At 35.8% G+C, this 23,863-nt stretch overlaps 1 protein-coding gene and 1 long non-coding RNA gene across 2 annotated transcripts; one reads left to right on the top strand and one right to left on the bottom strand.

The window, feature by feature from the left end:
• Window positions 1-10,574: 10,574 nt before the first annotated feature.
• Window positions 10,575-13,016, top strand: LOC116717255 (uncharacterized). The gene is made up of 2 exons (XR_004338714.1): window positions 10,575-12,518; window positions 12,596-13,016. It is a non-coding gene; the product is annotated as an uncharacterized LOC116717255 (long non-coding RNA).
• Window positions 13,017-13,145: 129 nt separating this feature from the next.
• Window positions 13,146-23,420, bottom strand: cbln4 (cerebellin 4 precursor). Its single transcript, XM_032558479.1, has 3 exons — window positions 22,430-23,420; window positions 17,167-17,283; window positions 13,146-15,097 (listed from the first exon to the last, which is right to left on the bottom strand). The coding sequence occupies exons 1-3, from the start codon at window positions 22,694-22,696 to the stop codon at window positions 14,900-14,902; spliced, it is 582 nt and encodes a 193-aa protein (XP_032414370.1). The 5' UTR covers window positions 22,697-23,420; the 3' UTR covers window positions 13,146-14,899.
• Window positions 23,421-23,863: the final 443 nt, after the last annotated feature.

The raw sequence follows: 23,863 nt of genomic DNA, 5'->3' as shown, positions 1-23,863 counted from the left end.
AAATGGCTAAATGTATTATAGTAATTCTTCTAAAAATATTAGCTGACACAATTATATCAGCTTTAAAAATTGTTAATCATCAAAAACTTTAAAAAGATGTACTCTAAATATCACTTTTAGTAAGTTTGTTTAGGAGAAAAATGGGTGAATTTAGTATTTTATACCTATGCTGTCCTCAAGGCAAGCACAAATGATACAGAAGTAAAACAAAAATATCTGATACCTTCATTTCAGGATGCTTCCTTTCAATGGAATTGGTAATAATGCAGCCATGACAAGTGGAAAAAATAACTTATTTTATAAATGTGGTCTAGTGGAAATGCCAGGATTAGTCAAACAACTCGAAAAGTCTGAGGTTCCTCAATAACTCACCATGGCTGGATTGTTGTTAGCTTCACTCGGATGAACGTGTTTAGCCGGGTCACTGAACCTATTAATCAGAGTTAGATTTTTCCAACTTCTGAAGGAACATAGTTCAGGTGAACACGATATAATGACATCTTCTAGAAACACACCATTGCATTGTATTAACTAAAAAAAGTGCCATTTTGCAGATTGATAATCATTTGATGGCACACTTTTCTCAACATCACACACTCTTTATGCAGACTTCTCTATAATTATGAGTTCACTAATTGGGCCAAAGATTTGAAAAAGCTAAGCTGATAAGTGTGTCTTGTGTATATTCCCTTCAGTGTCTTCATGGGACTGAAAGAAATAAGGCTAGTCGGTTAACTGAAAAACTATGTTAATGTAGTGGAGCAGACAACAAAGCCTAAATATAAAATCATTCACAATCAAAATGTTATACATTCATCACACCAAAGGGTTTGGACTCTGGGCATTTTTTGGTAAAAACTAGATTAAAAAAAGCAAGAGGAAAAAAGATCAGAGCATATGTTGAAAAGATATATTTATTAGAACTTATTTTTGGTAAATCAGACAAACAGCACTATCAGAACCAAACTAATAGAATATGTGTTTTGCTATCCAGCATAAAAAAATCTTTTCACCAGGCATTAGTCACAAGACAGCTCTGTCAGCTCAGGAAGGACCCATTCTTATTGCAGCAGTTTTAATAGTGGTAGCAATTCACCTTGGATTTTATTGGATTTTTGCTTTTCCAATGCCCCACTGCTCCTTTAAATCTCATTAAATTGGTTTAGTAGTCTAGACCACTGGTTTCCTAATTCGGGGTTGGAACCCCACTGGGGTTTGTGAATCAGGAAGTGTGGAGTCCATAACCCCTCTGCACCACTCTGATAATAGAAAGCACACTTATGCTGTAAATGTTATATGTCAATGTTAAATAGATAAAAGTATATCTTTGCTCATGATTATGTTTCTGTTATCAGAACACTCTTGTTTAATTGACCTTCTGGTATGATTAACTGGTAATGATGGTCTTTTCCACCAGTATTCTGTTGCTCAGAGCCTGAAAAGTTTGGAAATCACTGGTCTAGACAAAGGGCAATGAATATATACCTCTACAAAAGCAGGATCAAAGTATGTATAAAAATAGTCCCATAATAAATTGAAGTATACTTATTTGAATAATCATTTAATGCGAAGAAAAACAACACATTATAGCAAACACATTTTAGACTGAGAGGAAGTTGGGTTGCTTTGTTGTTCAAGTAACCAAAAGTCTCCTTCACAGAGGGAAGCATCTTGCTTCTTGGAGGTATTCCCAAGGCTGTGTTTCTTATTTACATGTTCTTCAGAGGCAAATATATAAAAGTTTCAGGAAACATTTTTAACTTTTTCACATATCCTCAACTTCTGGTATCTTAGTCTCAAAACAGTCAAAAGTGAGTGGTTTCCCTGAAAGTTCATCCAATTTGAAAAGCTCACCTGAGGATGCAGTCAAACTTCAGACTGACAGAATATTAATCTATACTTACCAGCACACCCTGTCTTAACTTTAATAAATGTCTGTGTTGCAGTTTTGTGCTTGTTGTTTGCACCTTATTGTCATCCTTTTACCTGCACATTCATTAATTGTTACTTTCTTGTGTATTATTCAGGTTAACTTGATGCTAAACGGAAAACCAGTCATCTCTGCCTTTGCAGGCGACAAAGATGTGACTCGTGAAGCTGCCACCAATGGAGTTCTACTTTATCTTGAAAAAGAGGACAAAGTTTATCTGAAGCTGGAAAAGGGAAATCTAGTGGGCGGATGGCAATATTCAACGTTCTCCGGCTTTCTCGTTTTCCCTCTGTAGAAGAAAATAAAAAGCAAGAACAAAGAAAGGACAATTGTAAGTCTGCAGACTTCTTCATAATGTGTTGTCACAGTATAATCAAAACATTGCTGCTTCATCTGCTGGATTCAGCCAAACGACTGAAAAATGACATGAATAAATACATAACGACATGGAAAGGAAGTGACTTTGGAAAATGCTCACATTCTGGGGAGAAGTCAGGTTTGGGTCAAAAAGACTTGAAATATTCTTAATCGCTACAATGTGTTTCTGTCACTCAAGCAGCCCTGAGAAGAGCACTTACACAAACAAAAGACACTGTTCAAACTTTGATTTGCTGAAATATGCTTAGGATGCTGTGATTTTTTTGTGCCACGATTATGGAATTTAGTTTCATCTGCTCTTGTTGGTGTAAACTGTATTTGTTGGCTGTATCAACTATCATGACCAATGTGAGAACATGAGAGCAATGAATCTTAATTAGATCAGTAACACAAAATGCTCAGTTTCTGAGTTTGTTGGAGCTGTAACTTAGAACCAGTTCAAGACATAAATGAACTAAGCCACTTCTTAGCACGCTAATAGGGGTTTAAGTTCTCTACTTTTATACATTTCTATTACTTCCTTCAATTTCAGTGTTGTAGGAAGATATGCGGCCATGCATGAAAAGGATTGAGAATCTCCTTTCCACCCATTAAACACAGAAGCAGACAGAATTTCATGAGCTACTGCTGAGCTAGCGTGCTATCAATTTTTCATACATGTCAAAAAGTTCCATAGCATGAGCAGTGTAGCTTTTACACACCGTGTACACTACATGTGTACCACCTCAACAGTGTTTTTGCAACTGCTACTCATTATTGCAACAGTGGCACAACAATTACTAACCTTTTCACATTCAACACTATTTAAACAATCTGTCTGCGCTAATGAAGAATCACTCACCTCAAGCTGCCAGATGCTTGAAACTTAAGAAACTGACAACTTGTACTTTATGACTAACAGATATCTGAGTTCATCAACAATCATGACCAGATAAGAATGTAGTAAGATTTCAACAATTTTAAAAATGTAGGGCAAATACCGATCTCATCCTAGGATCAGTATTTGAGGACTTGACTGGGGAATGTAAATCCAAATTATTTGTGGAAAATTTGCCTATTGCTGGGTTTCAGACACGTGACCCGAATGACGCGCGAAATTCAGATGGAGGGTCGGAAATGGATTTCTCTGGTAAAACAAATCAAAATTGATCACAATAGTATGCTAATGCCCTAAGCAGGCTGGAACAGACAAGGCATCTCGAAAAAATGTGTGTATATTTAGGATATGATTTGTATTATCTCGGCAAAAAAAGACTTCTCTTATAATCTTGAGGATTTACCCAGCATCGAGGCGATCCACGTAACTAACTGGAGCTGCAGGCCTCATATTATATTATAAATGAGTGAGAAGAAAGCTTTCAAAAGCCTGGAGAATACAATCATTTAGTTTCAAGTTGGGTCAAGCATTTAGGATCAAAAGAAGATTTAAATGGCTGTCGACTTGTTTCTGCCGGGTCAGTATTGAATTGTGCTATTTTAAGTATCGCTAACAACGAACTAAACCATGTTATTTCTATGTGCTTGGATCTCCTGGTAAATAATTTATTTAGCTTCTGCAAACCCAAATTCATGCTGAAGTTATACGTTAATGTTGAGTCATTGTAAGACGCTGGATTCAGGTCCAATGTAGGTCAACGATTCGCTCCGATCTACAGAAACCCCCATGTCCATACATGGTTCGTGTTTGGACACGAATGTAGTTCTTGTCCAGACATGAACCATGTATGGGAAAAGTCACAGCTCACTATGACTGTATGGCTGGGTAGGTTATATTTAATTTATTTAGCTTTTTTTTTTTTCTACCATGAAAGTCCCACTGAATAAACATTATATTTTCTGTCCGGGACTCGGCACTGAGCTAGCTGCTAACAACATTAGCACTCTGAGGACAACCACGCCAGGGCATAAAAATAATATATCTTACCTTACATATGAATGCTTGGCTTTCTAAGTAACTGTCCAATAAAACATCTGAAAAACCAATTTAAAGATTGCGATCATTACCTGTTAAAAAGTGACGCTGCAAACTCTGGCATTGTTAGTTTCTGCACCTCCTGTTATTAGATGTATATTGTTGATGCACTTTTCTCCTCTTTTTTTGAAATTTTTTTTAAATTAACTCCCTTGTGACCAACTACCTTTAGAACACAAAAATAATGTTTATCTTTCTCTCTACTAGAGAGAGAACGATAATGTCTAAAGTCAGGACACAGACTTTACACTTTTTGTGTAAAGTCTACACTTTTTGTAGATTGTCTGACTGTACACTTTTTGTACAGGACAAAAAGTGTCCTGTACAATGTTGATGCTGGATCAACAGAAATAAATGGGCTGCATTTACTTCCTGCCCTCCATCTGCATTGGGTGACAATCAGTGAAACGTCATCTGAAACCCAGCAATTTGAAGATTTTTTAAAATGTAACTTTGGAACCTAAAATACCTGTGGGCAATGCTACCTAACACAATACTGCATTGTATATGTAAACCAGCCAATCCAGGAGTGCCATTCATACATTTTCATGTAAGATCATAGTCTTAAGTACATGACATGAGTTCAGTCAGCTCTGCTGCTTGGGTCACACTTTAGGTACATTGTAACTTTATAGGACTTCAAATTCATTTCTTCATATAATCACCAATTTCTTTTGTCCCATGTCTTAAAGTCGACCAAAACTGACATGCCATTATATTCAGAAAACCAAGTCAAGACAAAATGAACAGCAACCTTAATGAATGCTATATTTTACATTATAATTTCCTGGAACAAAAAAAACAAAAAACTTACTAAGTGCTATTGCTTTGTTATATAATGTGAAGTAAATAATTTGTCAAGCATAACATTATGTTGTACAGTCTATTTGAAGGAATTATTTATTTGCTTACAAGTGGCAAGTTTTGTTAAAATATAAATGTTAGTTCATGGGCTGCTATTTCTAATAGAGATTCCAAATCAACTTTGGCATTAATTTAATTGGACTAGACTAGAGGAAGAAAAAGGATTCTAGAATAAAGAATTTATTATAAGGTAGTAAGAAATCTGATGTTCGAAAATATTGCTGTAATAATTTTATGGTTCTTAAGAACCATAAAGAACCATAAAATTACAGCTGAGAAAACAAACATTGAATAAATGGCAGAAGACATGCAAAATAACCACAAACATCATATGTAATATTCCATCCATATCCCTCTCCCTGTCTATCCATCTGGTCTTATCCTGATTGAGCAGGTTTGTAATTAAGGTCAGGTGCCGTGTAATCCAGTTGGCAAGTGAGGCAGGTGCCTAGCTCTGGGGATGACTTAATTTCCAATAAAACTTGCTTATTATAACTTTAAGTGTACAATCAGCATCCATTTTTGCACAATCAGCTTGTGGTTCATGAGCCTTAAAGTTGAAAAGGCTGGTAAACATGCATTTAACTTGTAAATTCTTGCAGCAGCCTAAGTATAACAAAACTTCTGTTGAATTTAAAAATGTAAATGTTGCTACTCAGCTCAGCGTATGATGGCTTCTCTGCAAACATAGAAGCAAATTTACTCCTTTTGTAAACTATGGAACTCACGATTAGCATTGTTTCAACCAGGAAAAAAAGCCCACTTTCTCATGTGAAATGCTGTCTTACACTAATTAAACTAATGGTTCTTAGTTTGTGTGTATTGTTCCTTTATTTTCTGTTTTTGAATGATGAACTATCCTAAATATCACAATCATATTCCGTAAGAAGCTATAATACAAGGAGATGGACTGGAAGGTTAAAGGTGTTATTTATCTTAGCAGACATCCTGATAGTTTACAGTGACACACATCAGAAACTGTTGGAGAAGATAAAACAGGTTTTAGCAGCAAATCCAGAATATTCTCTGATAAAGTTCTGTCCCAAAAGGTTCTTTCCAAAGTACAAAACATTAAAGCGTTTATCAAACTCCTCCGTAGAGCTTCATGTTGGTTTGGTGATTTCAATTGTCACATAATTGAAACAAATGAAATCTGTATGAACTCAATTACATTTGTTTGCTGATGGGAGTGAAATTCCTTGCTAATGGTTGACAGTGATGCTAAAACTCCTGTAGCTTCAGTAGGTGATTATTCTAATATTTCTACAAATTATTTTTTCCAGTAAATGTTTAATTGTATACATCAGTGTATTCATGTATTAAAGAATAATAACACTGAATAAACATTGTTTTTAAAATGGATTCAGAAAGATGGTTATTGAAAGGTTTTATTAAACAACATGACTAAACATCATTGAACCTTTTAAAGCGATTTCCTCAGCTAAGAATATGCTTAGACCTGACAGCAGTGTTATTTATTTAAATAGAAATGGAAAGCCATCAGTAAAATTGTTCACAGTTGGAATTAAATTCGTCTGAAACGGTTAGATTTTACTTACACATACAATATGCCAGTAAACAGCAACCTCAAACAGTCAGTGGGTTTCCTGATGTTTCACTAAATGAACTACCAAATTCAACTGGTGAAACTACCACGGTTCAGATTCTCGGGAGTCATGGAAACATTTATCTACAGCGATCTTGACAAGCTTAAATTGCATGGAAAAGCATTTACGCCATTAAGCTTTTTGATCATCTTTTGAAATCCACAAACATTTTTATTTTTTTAGAACTTTGTGTGCTCTACCAACACATTCACATGCAAGGTAAAAGGGATATTAAAATAAATCCAAGTTGTGGCACAACTTCACCTGCCCTCCTTTACCTGAGATTAAACCCAGTGCAACACCAAGCAGTCATTTTCTCTGCTGTTGATTGGCTCTGTTCCCAAAAGGGAAGATAAGAAAGACTCACTGTGGATGTTATCACTTATGGTAGTGCCAAGACAGTTTTCAATGTGAGGTTTAATGGACATTAACGTATACTTTGTCTTTCTGCAGTCATACAGAATGAACCTCTAAGATCCCAGGCTGTGTAAGCTTTCAGCTCATGTTGCCATGATTGCAGAGTCAAAGACGTGTGGCTTTCAACTCAGAGGGGATGTTGCAGTCTTCATGCATGCTGTCCAAATGCATTTAGTGCTTTAAATCCAAGAAAAAGTTGTTGTTAAACATTCTCAGCATCTTTCTAAATGCTTTCTTTATTTTTTTTTTCCATTTTGGTGTCTCAATTGCTTTAGGTATTGCTAGAGTGTTTTCAAATCAGATAGTCCAGTACTCGGTTTGACATGATATGTACAAATGAATATGTCACAATGTTCTCTTTTTATTTATTCTGTATGATTCCATTGTGCAAATATAACAGCTTATGTTGTCTCTTTTCATTCGATGTGCCATTTAATCTCCCACTTATAAGATGAAGTTAGTTTCTCAGAAATATCTTGAAAGTAAATAATAACTATGAAGGCTCAGACTTTGTGAAAGCTGATGCTTTGTCCTTTGCTTATATATATATATGCAAAATAGTTATTTTATTACGAAGCTTCTCATTGTTTTAAAGGGCTTTCTTTAACGTTTGAGAATGCCTGTCAGTGTTTAAATTACACACAAGGTGGTGGTGACCTAGAGTTCTCACACTGCAAAACACAGATATAGTGGACATCACTTTATCAAATATGTTGCAGATTTTGGGCAATGATAGCTTGTCTTAAGAGCATGCTAAGTGTGTTCAGTCAGAGCTAAAGGTCAGGTTGCTACTAGTTAAAGGAATAATATCACCATTTTTATTCAACACAATCAGATTTAAAAAACATCTCAGCATAGCTGTGAGTGAGTCATTCGGCATTTATTAAACTGCCAGTCAGAGTTGTTTGGTGGAAAAAAGTACTGTAGTGCTGCAGCGCGCTGAATACTAACCTATTATGAGTTAAAAAAATATATATTTTGTTCATTCATGTTTTGCATACTGCTATTTCTAGTCATGCATACAGTAATGAGAAAAAATAACGCACTCTTTTTGACTCTAGTAGCTGGACACTGAGTCAGACATTTAAGGTGGGGAGTGGGGACATATTTTATTTAAAGTGCAAGAAAATGCATCTGGACATAGTTTTCTAATGACATAAAAGTACTGTTCATACATATCAAATCTAAAATTAGTATTTCAGAAAAATGTGGATATCCAAGCAATAAGAAACATATTTGTGGCATATAATTGACAAACATATGCTATCTTCCTCTTCCTCTAGATCAGAGGTGTTTTAAACTCCAGTCCTCAAGGGCCGGTGTCCTGTAGTTTTTAGACGTGCCACAGATACAAAAAACGCTGGAATGAAATGCCTTCATTACCTAACTACAAGGAGGAGGTAATGAAGGCATTTCATTCCAGCGTTTTTTGTATCTGTGGCACGTCTAAAAACTACAGGACACCGGCCCTTGAGGACTGGAGTTTAAAACACCTCTGATCTAGAGGAAGAGGAAGATAGCATATGTTTGTCAATTATATGCCACAAATATGTTTCTTATTGCTTGGATATCCACATTTTTCTGAAATACTAATTTTAGATTTGATATGTATGAACAGTACTTTTATGTCATTAGAAAACTATGTCCAGATGCATTTTCTTGCACTTTAAATAAAATATGTCCCCACTCCCCACCTTAAATGTCTGACTCAGTGTCCAGCTACTAGAGTCAAAAAGAGTGCGTTATTTTTTCTCATTACTGTATGCATGACTAGAAATAGCAGTATGCAAAACATGAATGAACAAAATATATATTTTTTTAACTCATAATAGGTTAGTATTCAGCGCGCTGCAGCACTACAGTACTTTTTTCCACCAAACAACTCTGACTGGCAGTTTAATAAATGCCGAATGACTCACTCACAGCTATGCTGAGATGTTTTTTAAATCTGATTGTGTTGAATAAAAATGGTGATATTATTCCTTTAACTAGTAGCAACCTGACCTTTAGCTCTGACTGAACACACTTAGCATGCTCTTAAGACAAGCTATCATTGCCCAAAATCTGCAACATATTTGATAAAGTGATGTCCACTATATCTGTGTTTTGCAGTGTGAGAACTCTAGGTCACCACCACCTTGTGTGTAATTTAAACACTGACAGGCATTCTCAAACGTTAAAGAAAGCCCTTTAAAACAATGAGAAGCTTCGTAATAAAATAACTATTTTGCATATATATATATAAGCAAAGGACAAAGCATCAGCTTTCACAAAGTCTGAGCCTTCATAGTTATTATTTACTTTCAAGATATTTCTGAGAAACTAACTTCATCTTATAAGTGGGAGATTAAATGGCACATCGAATGAAAAGAGACAACATAAGCTGTTATATTTGCACAATGGAATCATACAGAATAAATAAAAAGAGAACATTGTGACATATTCATTTGTACATATCATGTCAAACCGAGTACTGGACTATCTGATTTGAAAACACTCTAGCAATACCTAAAGCAATTGAGACACCAAAATGGAAAAAAAAAATAAAGAAAGCATTTAGAAAGATGCTGAGAATGTTTAACAACAACTTTTTCTTGGATTTAAAGCACTAAATGCATTTGGACAGCATGCATGAAGACTGCAACATCCCCTCTGAGTTGAAAGCCACACGTCTTTGACTCTGCAATCATGGCAACATGAGCTGAAAGCTTACACAGCCTGGGATCTTAGAGGTTCATTCTGTATGACTGCAGAAAGACAAAGTATACGTTAATGTCCATTAAACCTCACATTGAAAACTGTCTTGGCACTACCATAAGTGATAACATCCACAGTGAGTCTTTCTTATCTTCCCTTTTGGGAACAGAGCCAATCAACAGCAGAGAAAATGACTGCTTGGTGTTGCACTGGGTTTAATCTCAGGTAAAGGAGGGCAGGTGAAGTTGTGCCACAACTTGGATTTATTTTAATATCCCTTTTACCTTGCATGTGAATGTGTTGGTAGAGCACACAAAGTTCTAAAAAAATAAAAATGTTTGTGGATTTCAAAAGATGATCAAAAAGCTTAATGGCGTAAATGCTTTTCCATGCAATTTAAGCTTGTCAAGATCGCTGTAGATAAATGTTTCCATGACTCCCGAGAATCTGAACCGTGGTAGTTTCACCAGTTGAATTTGGTAGTTCATTTAGTGAAACATCAGGAAACCCACTGACTGTTTGAGGTTGCTGTTTACTGGCATATTGTATGTGTAAGTAAAATCTAACCGTTTCAGACGAATTTAATTCCAACTGTGAACAATTTTACTGATGGCTTTCCATTTCTATTTAAATAAATAACACTGCTGTCAGGTCTAAGCATATTCTTAGCTGAGGAAGGAAATCGCTTTAAAAGGTTCAATGATGTTTAGTCATGTTGTTTAATAAAACCTTTCAATAACCATCTTTCTGAATCCATTTTAAAAACAATGTTTATTCAGTGTTATTATTCTTTAATACATGAATACACTGATGTATACAATTAAACATTTACTGGAAAAAATAATTTGTAGAAATATTAGAATAATCACCTACTGAAGCTACAGGAGTTTTAGCATCACTGTCAACCATTAGCAAGGAATTTCACTCCCATCAGCAAACAAATGTAATTGAGTTCATACAGATTTCATTTGTTTCAATTATGTGACAATTGAAATCACCAAACCAACATGAAGCTCTACGGAGGAGTTTGATAAACGCTTTAATGTTTTGTACTTTGGAAAGAACCTTTTGGGACAGAACTTTATCAGAGAATATTCTGGATTTGCTGCTAAAACCTGTTTTATCTTCTCCAACAGTTTCTGATGTGTGTCACTGTAAACTATCAGGATGTCTGCTAAGATAAATAACACCTTTAACCTTCCAGTCCATCTCCTTGTATTATAGCTTCTTACGGAATATGATTGTGATATTTAGGATAGTTCATCATTCAAAAACAGAAAATAAAGGAACAATACACACAAACTAAGAACCATTAGTTTAATTAGTGTAAGACAGCATTTCACATGAGAAAGTGGGCTTTTTTTCCTGGTTGAAACAATGCTAATCGTGAGTTCCATAGTTTACAAAAGGAGTAAATTTGCTTCTATGTTTGCAGAGAAGCCATCATACGCTGAGCTGAGTAGCAACATTTACATTTTTAAATTCAACAGAAGTTTTGTTATACTTAGGCTGCTGCAAGAATTTACAAGTTAAATGCATGTTTACCAGCCTTTTCAACTTTAAGGCTCATGAACCACAAGCTGATTGTGCAAAAATGGATGCTGATTGTACACTTAAAGTTATAATAAGCAAGTTTTATTGGAAATTAAGTCATCCCCAGAGCTAGGCACCTGCCTCACTTGCCAACTGGATTACACGGCACCTGACCTTAATTACAAACCTGCTCAATCAGGATAAGACCAGATGGATAGACAGGGAGAGGGATATGGATGGAATATTACATATGATGTTTGTGGTTATTTTGCATGTCTTCTGCCATTTATTCAATGTTTGTTTTCTCAGCTGTAATTTTATGGTTCTTTATGGTTCTTAAGAACCATAAAATTATTACAGCAATATTTTCGAACATCAGATTTCTTACTACCTTATAATAAATTCTTTATTCTAGAATCCTTTTTCTTCCTCTAGTCTAGTCCAATTAAATTAATGCCAAAAGTTGATTTGGAATCTCTATTAGAAATAGCAGCCCATGAACTAACATTTATATTTTAACAAAACTTGCCACTTGTAAGCAAATAAATAATTCCTTCAAATAGACTGTACAACATAATGTTATGCTTGACAAATTATTTACTTCACATTATATAACAAAGCAATAGCACTTAGTAAGTTTTTTGTTTTTTTTGTTCCAGGAAATTATAATGTAAAATATAGCATTCATTAAGGTTGCTGTTCATTTTGTCTTGACTTGGTTTTCTGAATATAATGGCATGTCAGTTTTGGTCGACTTTAAGACATGGGACAAAAGAAATTGGTGATTATATGAAGAAATGAATTTGAAGTCCTATAAAGTTACAATGTACCTAAAGTGTGACCCAAGCAGCAGAGCTGACTGAACTCATGTCATGTACTTAAGACTATGATCTTACATGAAAATGTATGAATGGCACTCCTGGATTGGCTGGTTTACATATACAATGCAGTATTGTGTTAGGTAGCATTGCCCACAGGTATTTTAGGTTCCAAAGTTACATTTTAAAAAATCTTCAAATTGCTGGGTTTCAGATGACGTTTCACTGATTGTCACCCAATGCAGATGGAGGGCAGGAAGTAAATGCAGCCCATTTATTTCTGTTGATCCAGCATCAACATTGTACAGGACACTTTTTGTCCTGTACAAAAAGTGTACAGTCAGACAATCTACAAAAAGTGTAGACTTTACACAAAAAGTGTAAAGTCTGTGTCCTGACTTTAGACATTATCGTTCTCTCTCTAGTAGAGAGAAAGATAAACATTATTTTTGTGTTCTAAAGGTAGTTGGTCACAAGGGAGTTAATTTAAAAAAAATTTCAAAAAAAGAGGAGAAAAGTGCATCAACAATATACATCTAATAACAGGAGGTGCAGAAACTAACAATGCCAGAGTTTGCAGCGTCACTTTTTAACAGGTAATGATCGCAATCTTTAAATTGGTTTTTCAGATGTTTTATTGGACAGTTACTTAGAAAGCCAAGCATTCATATGTAAGGTAAGATATATTATTTTTATGCCCTGGCGTGGTTGTCCTCAGAGTGCTAATGTTGTTAGCAGCTAGCTCAGTGCCGAGTCCCGGACAGAAAATATAATGTTTATTCAGTGGGACTTTCATGGTAGAAAAAAAAAAAAGCTAAATAAATTAAATATAACCTACCCAGCCATACAGTCATAGTGAGCTGTGACTTTTCCCATACATGGTTCATGTCTGGACAAGAACTACATTCGTGTCCAAACACGAACCATGTATGGACATGGGGGTTTCTGTAGATCGGAGCGAATCGTTGACCTACATTGGACCTGAATCCAGCGTCTTACAATGACTCAACATTAACGTATAACTTCAGCATGAATTTGGGTTTGCAGAAGCTAAATAAATTATTTACCAGGAGATCCAAGCACATAGAAATAACATGGTTTAGTTCGTTGTTAGCGATACTTAAAATAGCACAATTCAATACTGACCCGGCAGAAACAAGTCGACAGCCATTTAAATCTTCTTTTGATCCTAAATGCTTGACCCAACTTGAAACTAAATGATTGTATTCTCCAGGCTTTTGAAAGCTTTCTTCTCACTCATTTATAATATAATATGAGGCCTGCAGCTCCAGTTAGTTACGTGGATCGCCTCGATGCTGGGTAAATCCTCAAGATTATAAGAGAAGTCTTTTTTTGCCGAGATAATACAAATCATATCCTAAATATACACACATTTTTTCGAGATGCCTTGTCTGTTCCAGCCTGCTTAGGGCATTAGCATACTATTGTGATCAATTTTGATTTGTTTTACCAGAGAAATCCATTTCCGACCCTCCATCTGAATTTCGCGCGTCATTCGGGTCACGTGTCTGAAACCCAGCAATAGGCAAATTTTCCACAAATAATTTGGATTTACATTCCCCAGTCAAGTCCTCAAATACTGATCCTAGGATGAGATCGGTATTTGCCCTACATTTTTAAAATTGTTGAAATCTTACTACATTCTTATCTGGTCATGATTGTTGATGAACTCAGATATCTGTTAGTCATAAAGTACAAGTTGTCAGTTTCTTAAGTTTCAAGCATCTGGCAGCTTGAGGTGAGTGATTCTTCATTAGCGCAGACAGATTGTTTAAATAGTGTTGAATGTGAAAAGGTTAGTAATTGTTGTGCCACTGTTGCAATAATGAGTAGCAGTTGCAAAAACACTGTTGAGGTGGTACACATGTAGTGTACACGGTGTGTAAAAGCTACACTGCTCATGCTATGGAACTTTTTGACATGTATGAAAAATTGATAGCACGCTAGCTCAGCAGTAGCTCATGAAATTCTGTCTGCTTCTGTGTTTAATGGGTGGAAAGGAGATTCTCAATCCTTTTCATGCATGGCCGCATATCTTCCTACAACACTGAAATTGAAGGAAGTAATAGAAATGTATAAAAGTAGAGAACTTAAACCCCTATTAGCGTGCTAAGAAGTGGCTTAGTTCATTTATGTCTTGAACTGGTTCTAAGTTACAGCTCCAACAAACTCAGAAACTGAGCATTTTGTGTTACTGATCTAATTAAGATTCATTGCTCTCATGTTCTCACATTGGTCATGATAGTTGATACAGCCAACAAATACAGTTTACACCAACAAGAGCAGATGAAACTAAATTCCATAATCGTGGCACAAAAAAATCACAGCATCCTAAGCATATTTCAGCAAATCAAAGTTTGAACAGTGTCTTTTGTTTGTGTAAGTGCTCTTCTCAGGGCTGCTTGAGTGACAGAAACACATTGTAGCGATTAAGAATATTTCAAGTCTTTTTGACCCAAACCTGACTTCTCCCCAGAATGTGAGCATTTTCCAAAGTCACTTCCTTTCCATGTCGTTATGTATTTATTCATGTCATTTTTCAGTCGTTTGGCTGAATCCAGCAGATGAAGCAGCAATGTTTTGATTATACTGTGACAACACATTATGAAGAAGTCTGCAGACTTACAATTGTCCTTTCTTTGTTCTTGCTTTTTATTTTCTTCTACAGAGGGAAAACGAGAAAGCCGGAGAACGTTGAATATTGCCATCCGCCCACTAGATTTCCCTTTTCCAGCTTCAGATAAACTTTGTCCTCTTTTTCAAGATAAAGTAGAACTCCATTGGTGGCAGCTTCACGAGTCACATCTTTGTCGCCTGCAAAGGCAGAGATGACTGGTTTTCCGTTTAGCATCAAGTTAACCTGAATAATACACAAGAAAGTAACAATTAATGAATGTGCAGGTAAAAGGATGACAATAAGGTGCAAACAACAAGCACAAAACTGCAACACAGACATTTATTAAAGTTAAGACAGGGTGTGCTGGTAAGTATAGATTAATATTCTGTCAGTCTGAAGTTTGACTGCATCCTCAGGTGAGCTTTTCAAATTGGATGAACTTTCAGGGAAACCACTCACTTTTGACTGTTTTGAGACTAAGATACCAGAAGTTGAGGATATGTGAAAAAGTTAAAAATGTTTCCTGAAACTTTTATATATTTGCCTCTGAAGAACATGTAAATAAGAAACACAGCCTTGGGAATACCTCCAAGAAGCAAGATGCTTCCCTCTGTGAAGGAGACTTTTGGTTACTTGAACAACAAAGCAACCCAACTTCCTCTCAGTCTAAAATGTGTTTGCTATAATGTGTTGTTTTTCTTCGCATTAAATGATTATTCAAATAAGTATACTTCAATTTATTATGGGACTATTTTTATACATACTTTGATCCTGCTTTTGTAGAGGTATATATTCATTGCCCTTTGTCTAGACCAGTGATTTCCAAACTTTTCAGGCTCTGAGCAACAGAATACTGGTGGAAAAGACCATCATTACCAGTTAATCATACCAGAAGGTCAATTAAACAAGAGTGTTCTGATAACAGAAACATAATCATGAGCAAAGATATTACTTTTATCTATTTAACATTGACATATAACATTTACAGCATAAGTGTGCTTTCTATTATCAGAGTGGTGCAGAGGGGTTATGGACTCCACACTTCCTGATTCACAAACCCCAGTGGGGTTCCAACCCCGAATTAGGAAACCAGTGGTCTAGACTACTAAACCAATTTAATGAGATTTAAAGGAGCAGTGGGGCATTGGAAAAGCAAAAATCCAATAAAATCCAAGGTGAATTGCTACCACTATTAAAACTGCTGCAATAAGAATGGGTCCTTCCTGAGCTGACAGAGCTGTCTTGTGACTAATGCCTGGTGAAAAGATTTTTTTATGCTGGATAGCAAAACACATATTCTATTAGTTTGGTTCTGATAGTGCTGTTTGTCTGATTTACCAAAAAATAAGTTCTAATAAATATATCTTTTCAACATATGCTCTGATCTTTTTTCCTCTTGCTTTTTTTAATCTAGTTTTACCAAAAACTGCCCAGAGTCCAAACCCTTTGGTGTGATGAATGTATAACATTTTTGATTGTGAATGATTTTATATTTAGGCTTTGTTGTCTGCTCCACTACATTAACATAGTTTTTCAGTTAACCGACTAGCCTTATTTCTTTTCAGTCCCATGAAGACACTGAAGGGAATATACACAAGACACACTTATCAGCTTAGCTTTTTCAAATCTTTGGCCCAATTAGTGAACTCATAATTATAGAGAAGTCTGCATAAAGAGTGTGTGATGTTGAGAAAAGTGTGCCATCAAATGATTATCAATCTGCAAAATGGCACTTTTTTTAGTTAATACAATGCAATGGTGTGTTTCTAGAAGATGTCATTATATCGTGTTCACCTGAACTATGTTCCTTCAGAAGTTGGAAAAATCTAACTCTGATTAATAGGTTCAGTGACCCGGCTAAACACGTTCATCCGAGTGAAGCTAACAACAATCCAGCCATGGTGAGTTATTGAGGAACCTCAGACTTTTCGAGTTGTTTTGACTAATCCTGGCATTTCCACTAGACCACATTTATAAAATAAGTTATTTTTTCCACTTGTCATGGCTGCATTATTACCAATTCCATTGAAAGGAAGCATCCTGAAATGAAGGTATCAGATATTTTTGTTTTACTTCTGTATCATTTGTGCTTGCCTTGAGGACAGCATAGGTATAAAATACTAAATTCACCCATTTTTCTCCTAAACAAACTTACTAAAAGTGATATTTAGAGTACATCTTTTTAAAGTTTTTGATGATTAACAATTTTTAAAGCTGATATAATTGTGTCAGCTAATATTTTTAGAAGAATTACTATAATACATTTAGCCATTTTTACAGAAAATGATGTGTGAACTAAATGAAGACAGTACCTGTATAGTTTGACTCTGGTACACTTTAATGACGTGGAAGTTAAAACTGTAGACTCCTTTTCTTGGGGAAAGAAAGACAGACTCAAATGTGAAGTAGTTTCCTATATTCACAAGCACCTGGGAGAAAAGGAAAAAGCAAAAACAATATGTATTGTGACAACAGTCCTTATTTATTCAATACTTCAATAAAGTATTATTTCTAATGGCTTTTGTGATTACATAAAGAGAGTTATCAACCATGCCGGATTCTCTGCTGTGAGTGTCCGTAGGGTCAGACACTGAAATGACACAATTTGCCAAACATGTAACTGTTGTTTTAGGTGGATTTAAAAAATGCATTCAAAGGTTTCCAGGGTGGTTTTTTTTTGGGCTTTTATGGCCACATCACATTTTCCATTGCCAGCCCCAAACCTGAAATGATCTAGAGGCTTTGTCATGTGGTATTATATACAAAATAATCTACTGACAATAAGAAAGTAGACAAATAAATATTTTTTCAGGCATTTGCATGTTGAAATCTATGTAACCTGAATATGCCTGTCAGCATCTCAGCAGACCATTTACAACCATCTCATGGTGTCACTAAAAGGTTTTTCTGCACACTATACAATCACATTAGAGCCACTAAAGCAAAACGGAAAGAGAAGGTTTGTAGATTTTAATTAATGTAGGCAGCAATTCTCTTCCTACCTGCAGTTTCACACCCTCCTGATTTGCACCTGCTCAAAAACCAATGTAAGCTGAATCAGAACCCTTCACAAATGGGATTCGCTGAATTCACACACCAAATCATTATGCAGAGACGTCAAAAGATCACGGTCTGCAATTCAGACTAGAGGGCAGATGACTGTTTCAGGGATCCCAACACTTGATGCTGCCAATGTACGTGTAAATTTTCTGATTTTTCATGTTTGGGCTCTTCTTTCATGCTCAAAGGAGACTGCAGCGATAGTCCAAGAATCCTAAGGCAATTAAGCTGTATCTGCTTCCAGTTATGCCTGTCACCAACCACAGTAGAGCTTTTTAAATTGTCAAGTCTGTTTTGGTGTAGTTTGACATTTCTTGTCGCCACAATTACCTCAAATACTCTTTTTTTTTGTTCTGAAATCCAATAGGTCTTACAAAAGTGACGCAAAATATGAAAAATACAATATTTATAGAGTATATAATACCTCCATCTCAAGGACTAGAACCAAATTGCACCAAAAAGTAGTCTAGTGAATATTGGTGGTGATAGGAGCAAAATAGATGAAAATTAAAACAAGCCACATGTTGTGCAGCTGACTTCACACAAAAGCTAATCTAGGTAGAAATCATGCACTCTATTCAGATGTGTCTGGTTGTTCATGTCATTAATTTATATATTCAAATAAACAGCATGTATTTTGATCAAAAATCATTTTGCGTCTTTAAAATACAGCAATTGTTACATTGAAATAAACATTCCAATAGTTGCTTTGTCTCTGAGCATTTGGAAGAAATTCAAAATAAATTAATGGTCTACTGTATATTTTTAGCTTGCTAAGTGAAATTACTATTACTTAATTTCAATGTAATTGTAAATTAAATAAATATTTGTATAACTGTTCTGAACTTTGTCTGACTTGTGGTTTTGAGTATGTTTTAAGAAATATATTGATATTAGCAAATCCAAGCTAGTTCATAACAGTATTAGTTTAGTATGTTTGTATATACTTTAATTTATAATCTGATCAATATTTACCTTATCTCTGAATGGATTAGATAAAGGGAAGTATCATTTTACTATATTAAGTCATATTCTTCATTTACTGATACAGAAACTCCATTTTGTGGTTTTTCCACTCAAATTACTTTCTTCTAGTTAAATCCGAATATAGCCTCCAAATGTCAGTACTTGGACTTCCTTGATAATCTGAATGATAACAATAAAGAACATTTCTATAAGTCAATTTTATTACTTCTGTATCAGGTGTATCCACAGCTGATGAGAGAACAACTGCAAATGGATACAAAGTTTGAATTTCTCACATCTGCTGGACTTGATTGTTCCTGCATCTATTTAATGCAAAACAGTTGCAAAAACTCAAGGAGACTCATTGCTTTGTAATTTTACCCAAAAAGCTGTAAACTCAAAAGTGATTTTTAGAGCCAGTAGTGTAGGAGAAACCAAGCAGGAAATGTCATTTTAGGGAATCTGTCTTGTGTGTTTCCACTGTATTATTCCGGATTCCTGCAGAGACAAGCATCTGCTTGTTATTTTTAAATGCCACAAGAGAATCTAAAAAGTATAAGGTTGAGTTTGTGTTCTAATAATTGCAGATAACAGTAAAGAGGCTTTTTGTGATGTAACAGAGAGGACTGTGCCTTTTTTTTTTTTGGCTAGAACTAGTTATACATTATGTCCCAGAACAGTTCTAGAATGTAATTTCAGTTTTCATCTTCAATAAAAAAGTATTTGAATCTTTAATCTTATGTTCTCTTATGCGAGGTAAGCCAAAGCATGGTGGGTGATTTCAGGCATCTTTCTTTCAAAACTAGTCCTCAAGCTCAAGAAAGTAAACTGTCCGTCTTCTCAGACAGATTGGTTTAGCATTAATTATTCAGTTTTTATTGTCAAAGACTATTTATTCATTCTAAACAAATAAGTAGGTCAACATTCTGTGTAGATACTTATTAGGGAATTGTTACAATGATAGTATAAACACATTAAACATGGGTTAAATTCATTATATCTCAGAGTATGAGCTGCTTGATCTGTGTTGTTCACCTGACATTATTTCATACATACATAGAAGTAAACATATCACAAACTTTGTTTTTGCTTTTGTCTACTACTTTCAGTAGGCATGAAGTTGGGAACAATAGGCTATTTAAAATGTTCTTGGAAAAACATGTAAATAATGCCCATTTAGACATTACTTTACTATAGCAACATGCATTAAATAGAGTATTTACCCAAATTGTCTCTTCATCATTTGATTTATTGTTTCATATCATTTTTTTTAAATATCTGCTACGGGGTTTCAAAGGTCTGTCTATATCTCCATCAGGGAATGTTAAGTATCTGGTTTCATCCCTCACTGAAGCAACTGGCTGAAATAAATGTAAACACAGTATTGTATTTATTATTGATATGGAATAGTTTAATTATACATATGGTTTGAGTGTTTTATGAGTATTGAATAACTATAGTTAAATAAAAATACATAACTACAAAGACATATTTTTTTTCTTAAATTGTTTATGCATATGTCAGGTTACCATGGTAACATGTCTGCTATGTTGTCAAATGATCTGAGTTATAAACTTTTTTAAAGTTTTAAAAGCTATAGACGTGATCATTTCATCCAGATGGTGACTGTAATATGCTTTGGCTCCATTTATGGGTCTTGACAGTAGAAAGAAGTTGGCAGAGCATCACTTGCCCTTGGGGAGCAAGTGATGCTAAATGAATGGCTAATAATATGGAAAGCCCTCTGTTGTGACTCCACGTTGTAGGAATCAACAGGTCACATGAAATTAGGTCCAGGATTACATAAATGCGTCGCTCTTTTGCTTTGGCTCCACACTAATGGGATCACAGAATTTTAACAAATGTTTTATTGAACTCTGAGTCACAGCATATCAATTTTGAACATATTTATGGTGGTGAAACATATATCCATGATGCCTCCCATAACCCAAATGGTCAATAGGAAAGCCACCACATCTAGACGATTGGACTGATTTTTTCTTCTGTGCAGTCCCATTCTGTTTAGAAAACTTCAAAATACTATATGATTTCATCCACAATGCGCAGCAACATCCATATCTGTCCAAGTCTTAGATCAATCAAGTAGGAAAACTTGATTAACTCCTGCGTACTAGCCTCATTATCCATGCACTGAAAGCATACTACCGCCACCTTCTGGATGAAATTTCACGTTTATTATATACAATATAATTATTATGTTATAACATGATAGTGTTTAAAAAATGTTTTCTTTGTGACAGCAAGATGCTTCCATAGGATGTACTTCCAGTGAGATAATGATGAAATGAGGTTTGGCCGTTTGTGGTTTTGTTACCATACCACAGCAGAACCTTCACCATGTATGATGAGATTCTGTAAAGGGAAATCCAGAAGCTACAACAATAAACATAAAGTCACAGTAAGTTTCTTTTGAAAAATAAACTTGCAGGTTGCTGGTTTTAATTTAAGTTCTTAGATTAAAACCTGAAATCTAAGAATTTCGACAACTTGTCTGTCTGCTGCTCTCTTCCTTGAATTAGTGTTTATGGACATATTTAGATGTTTATTTGGTTGTTAACAAAGTGGCTGCATGTGCTTCATAAGTAACACATACACATAAAACATACAAGTCATTTGTAATTTCCATTGAAACGTTACCATTTCCATAATTATATCTCAAATGCACAGTGTAACAAACAAAATAAGCCCTGTTTTTATTTAAAGTTCAATCTAATTGCTAATCCTGAATACATTTCTATTTATAAATATGTAAATAATTTGCTTACTATCATGTGGTGCACAATAAATCCTCAAGCATTAAAAAATTGCCTTTAATTTTTAAAGAAAATCTGTCCTTTAAGTTAAACAATTGATAAGCATTAAAAACTATAAATTGTATGAAAAGTTCCAATTTTGGGGCCCCTTTCTGGCGGGGGGAGGGCCCTAAGCTGCAGCTTTGTTCGCGCATGCCTTGAACCGGCTCTGGGTGAGCGTTACGCGTACATGGCGCTGATGGTTGGAAGCACAAGTGTGTGTGTGGGCTCATACAGGACACAAGATCCGGTTACTTTCGGATCTGAGTGCGGGCAACCACATAATCTGCGTGTCAGCTGCAACCACCGTCAAACGCAGGGGTGGGCAATCCTGGTCCTCGAGGGCCGGTGTCCTGCAACTCTTAGATGTCTCCCTGGTCCAACACACCTGAATCCAACAGCTGAATCACCTCCTAAGTGCAGTCAAGTTCTCCAGAGTCCTGCTAACGACCTCATTATTTGACAGGTGTGTTGAAGTAGAGATGCATCTAAAAGTTGCAGGACACCGGCCCTCGAGGACCAGGAGTGCCCACCCCTGGTCAAACGAAACTCCAGGGTGCAGCTGCATTAAAACCTTCAATGATATTTTAATGTTCTGCATCACGTCAGAGACAAGTTTTACTATTAAGAAAAAGCCAAAGGAGTAAAACTGTATTGAAAACATATTGACAGAATATTAAAACTTAAAACACATTTTTAATTACATTAATTATCACAACAATAAAAAGGTTTTAACCTGATCGAAGTAGATTATTCTTGTTTTGTTGCTCATTTCTGACGGCTCGTGATTGTTGCTCCGGACTGCAGAAAAAGCCACCTTGGAGTTGGCGGCGCGCACGGAGATGCCGAGCGGTGAGGACGAGGACCTCCAGTCCGTGGCCGGGTTGGAGTCGCACACCACCAGGCATTTTCCTTCCAGGACGACCGGCTCCGTATCATTCTGAGCTCTCGCAACCTCGGAGATCATCGTCCAGCTGAGCAGCAGTATGAGCGAGTTCACCATGGCGCTCCTGTTTCTGTTGTAATAGCTCCGATTTGAAGACAGGAAGAGACCTTCTCCTGCGCGCCGCGAGTTCTCCAGTCTCTCCACCGGTCTTCACCGCCGCAGACGCGTCTGTCGCTGTGAGATTCTCTTACTGGACCCAAAAAAGAGCCATAATCGAGCGAAACATCAGTGACAATGAATCCTTATTATATCTAAATCACGTTCCGCAGAAACAAGAGAAACAAAGATTTTATCATTTTCAGTTAGAATTCACTCAGGAATCGTGGATGAGACCATAGTGGACCACCGTGGAAGCAGGATGAAAAATGGTTCCAGTGAAATCAATCGATGAACCGTCCATAGCCCTCACTCATACTCCGAATAACGCATCTGGTAACAGCTACTCCCGCAGTGACGTTCCGCCTTTGTGCGCGCTCAGACTTCCACTTTACGCACACTGGTGTGGCACAAGAATAATTAACTATCTGTGCGTAAATATCTCAAATCGTACACTACATTTTCTCATTCTCTTCAAAGTTAATTTGACCTTCACAATCTCAAAGTACACTCTGACCCGCTGACAGGAATAAGAACATGCATTGGATGAAGAATGAGAAAAAAAACCCATAATCTTCGAGGAAATTGTTCCCAGGTAATTTTCACTTTCTGTCTCTGCTTTGGGAGCCTGAGTGCAATAAAGAACATCTCATCAAAACATCTGCATCTGTCCAGATCCGTCCAGACTAGGACTCTAGTTTCAATGTAATATTGTGATTCTTAGTCTCACCGTGTGCAGCTGGACTGGACATTTTTCAAAGTTAATGCGTTGATCTGTGGATTTTCAAAGTAGTCAGTGAAGGAACCTTCATGGCTCCTGACATTACAGAATCTACTGTCAAATTGTGAATATCTTCAAAAGACAGAACTTTTCATAAGTTGAAAGAATCTCTCCCCTGTTTTAAACTCGATTTCTTGCATTGTAAACAATATGAAACTCAAATGTATATAAGTCAAATTAGTCAAAAGTGAGTCAATAAAATAAAATAAGTGTTCAGCTCATATGGAAATTAAAGTCTGTAGATCTTTATTCACTGTTAGTTCGAGAGTTAGTTTCAGTCTAAACAGTGGTGAATTTTAGTTCAGATATCTTTTCAAAGACATTATATCAACTGTTCCTGCTGAATG

Source organism: Xiphophorus hellerii, chromosome 1 (assembly GCF_003331165.1).
Source record: "Xiphophorus hellerii strain 12219 chromosome 1, Xiphophorus_hellerii-4.1, whole genome shotgun sequence".
Lineage (NCBI taxonomy): Eukaryota > Metazoa > Chordata > Actinopteri > Cyprinodontiformes > Poeciliidae > Xiphophorus > Xiphophorus hellerii.
Note: the sequence above shows the minus strand (reverse complement) of the source record. Positions and strands in the feature narration are given on the sequence as shown.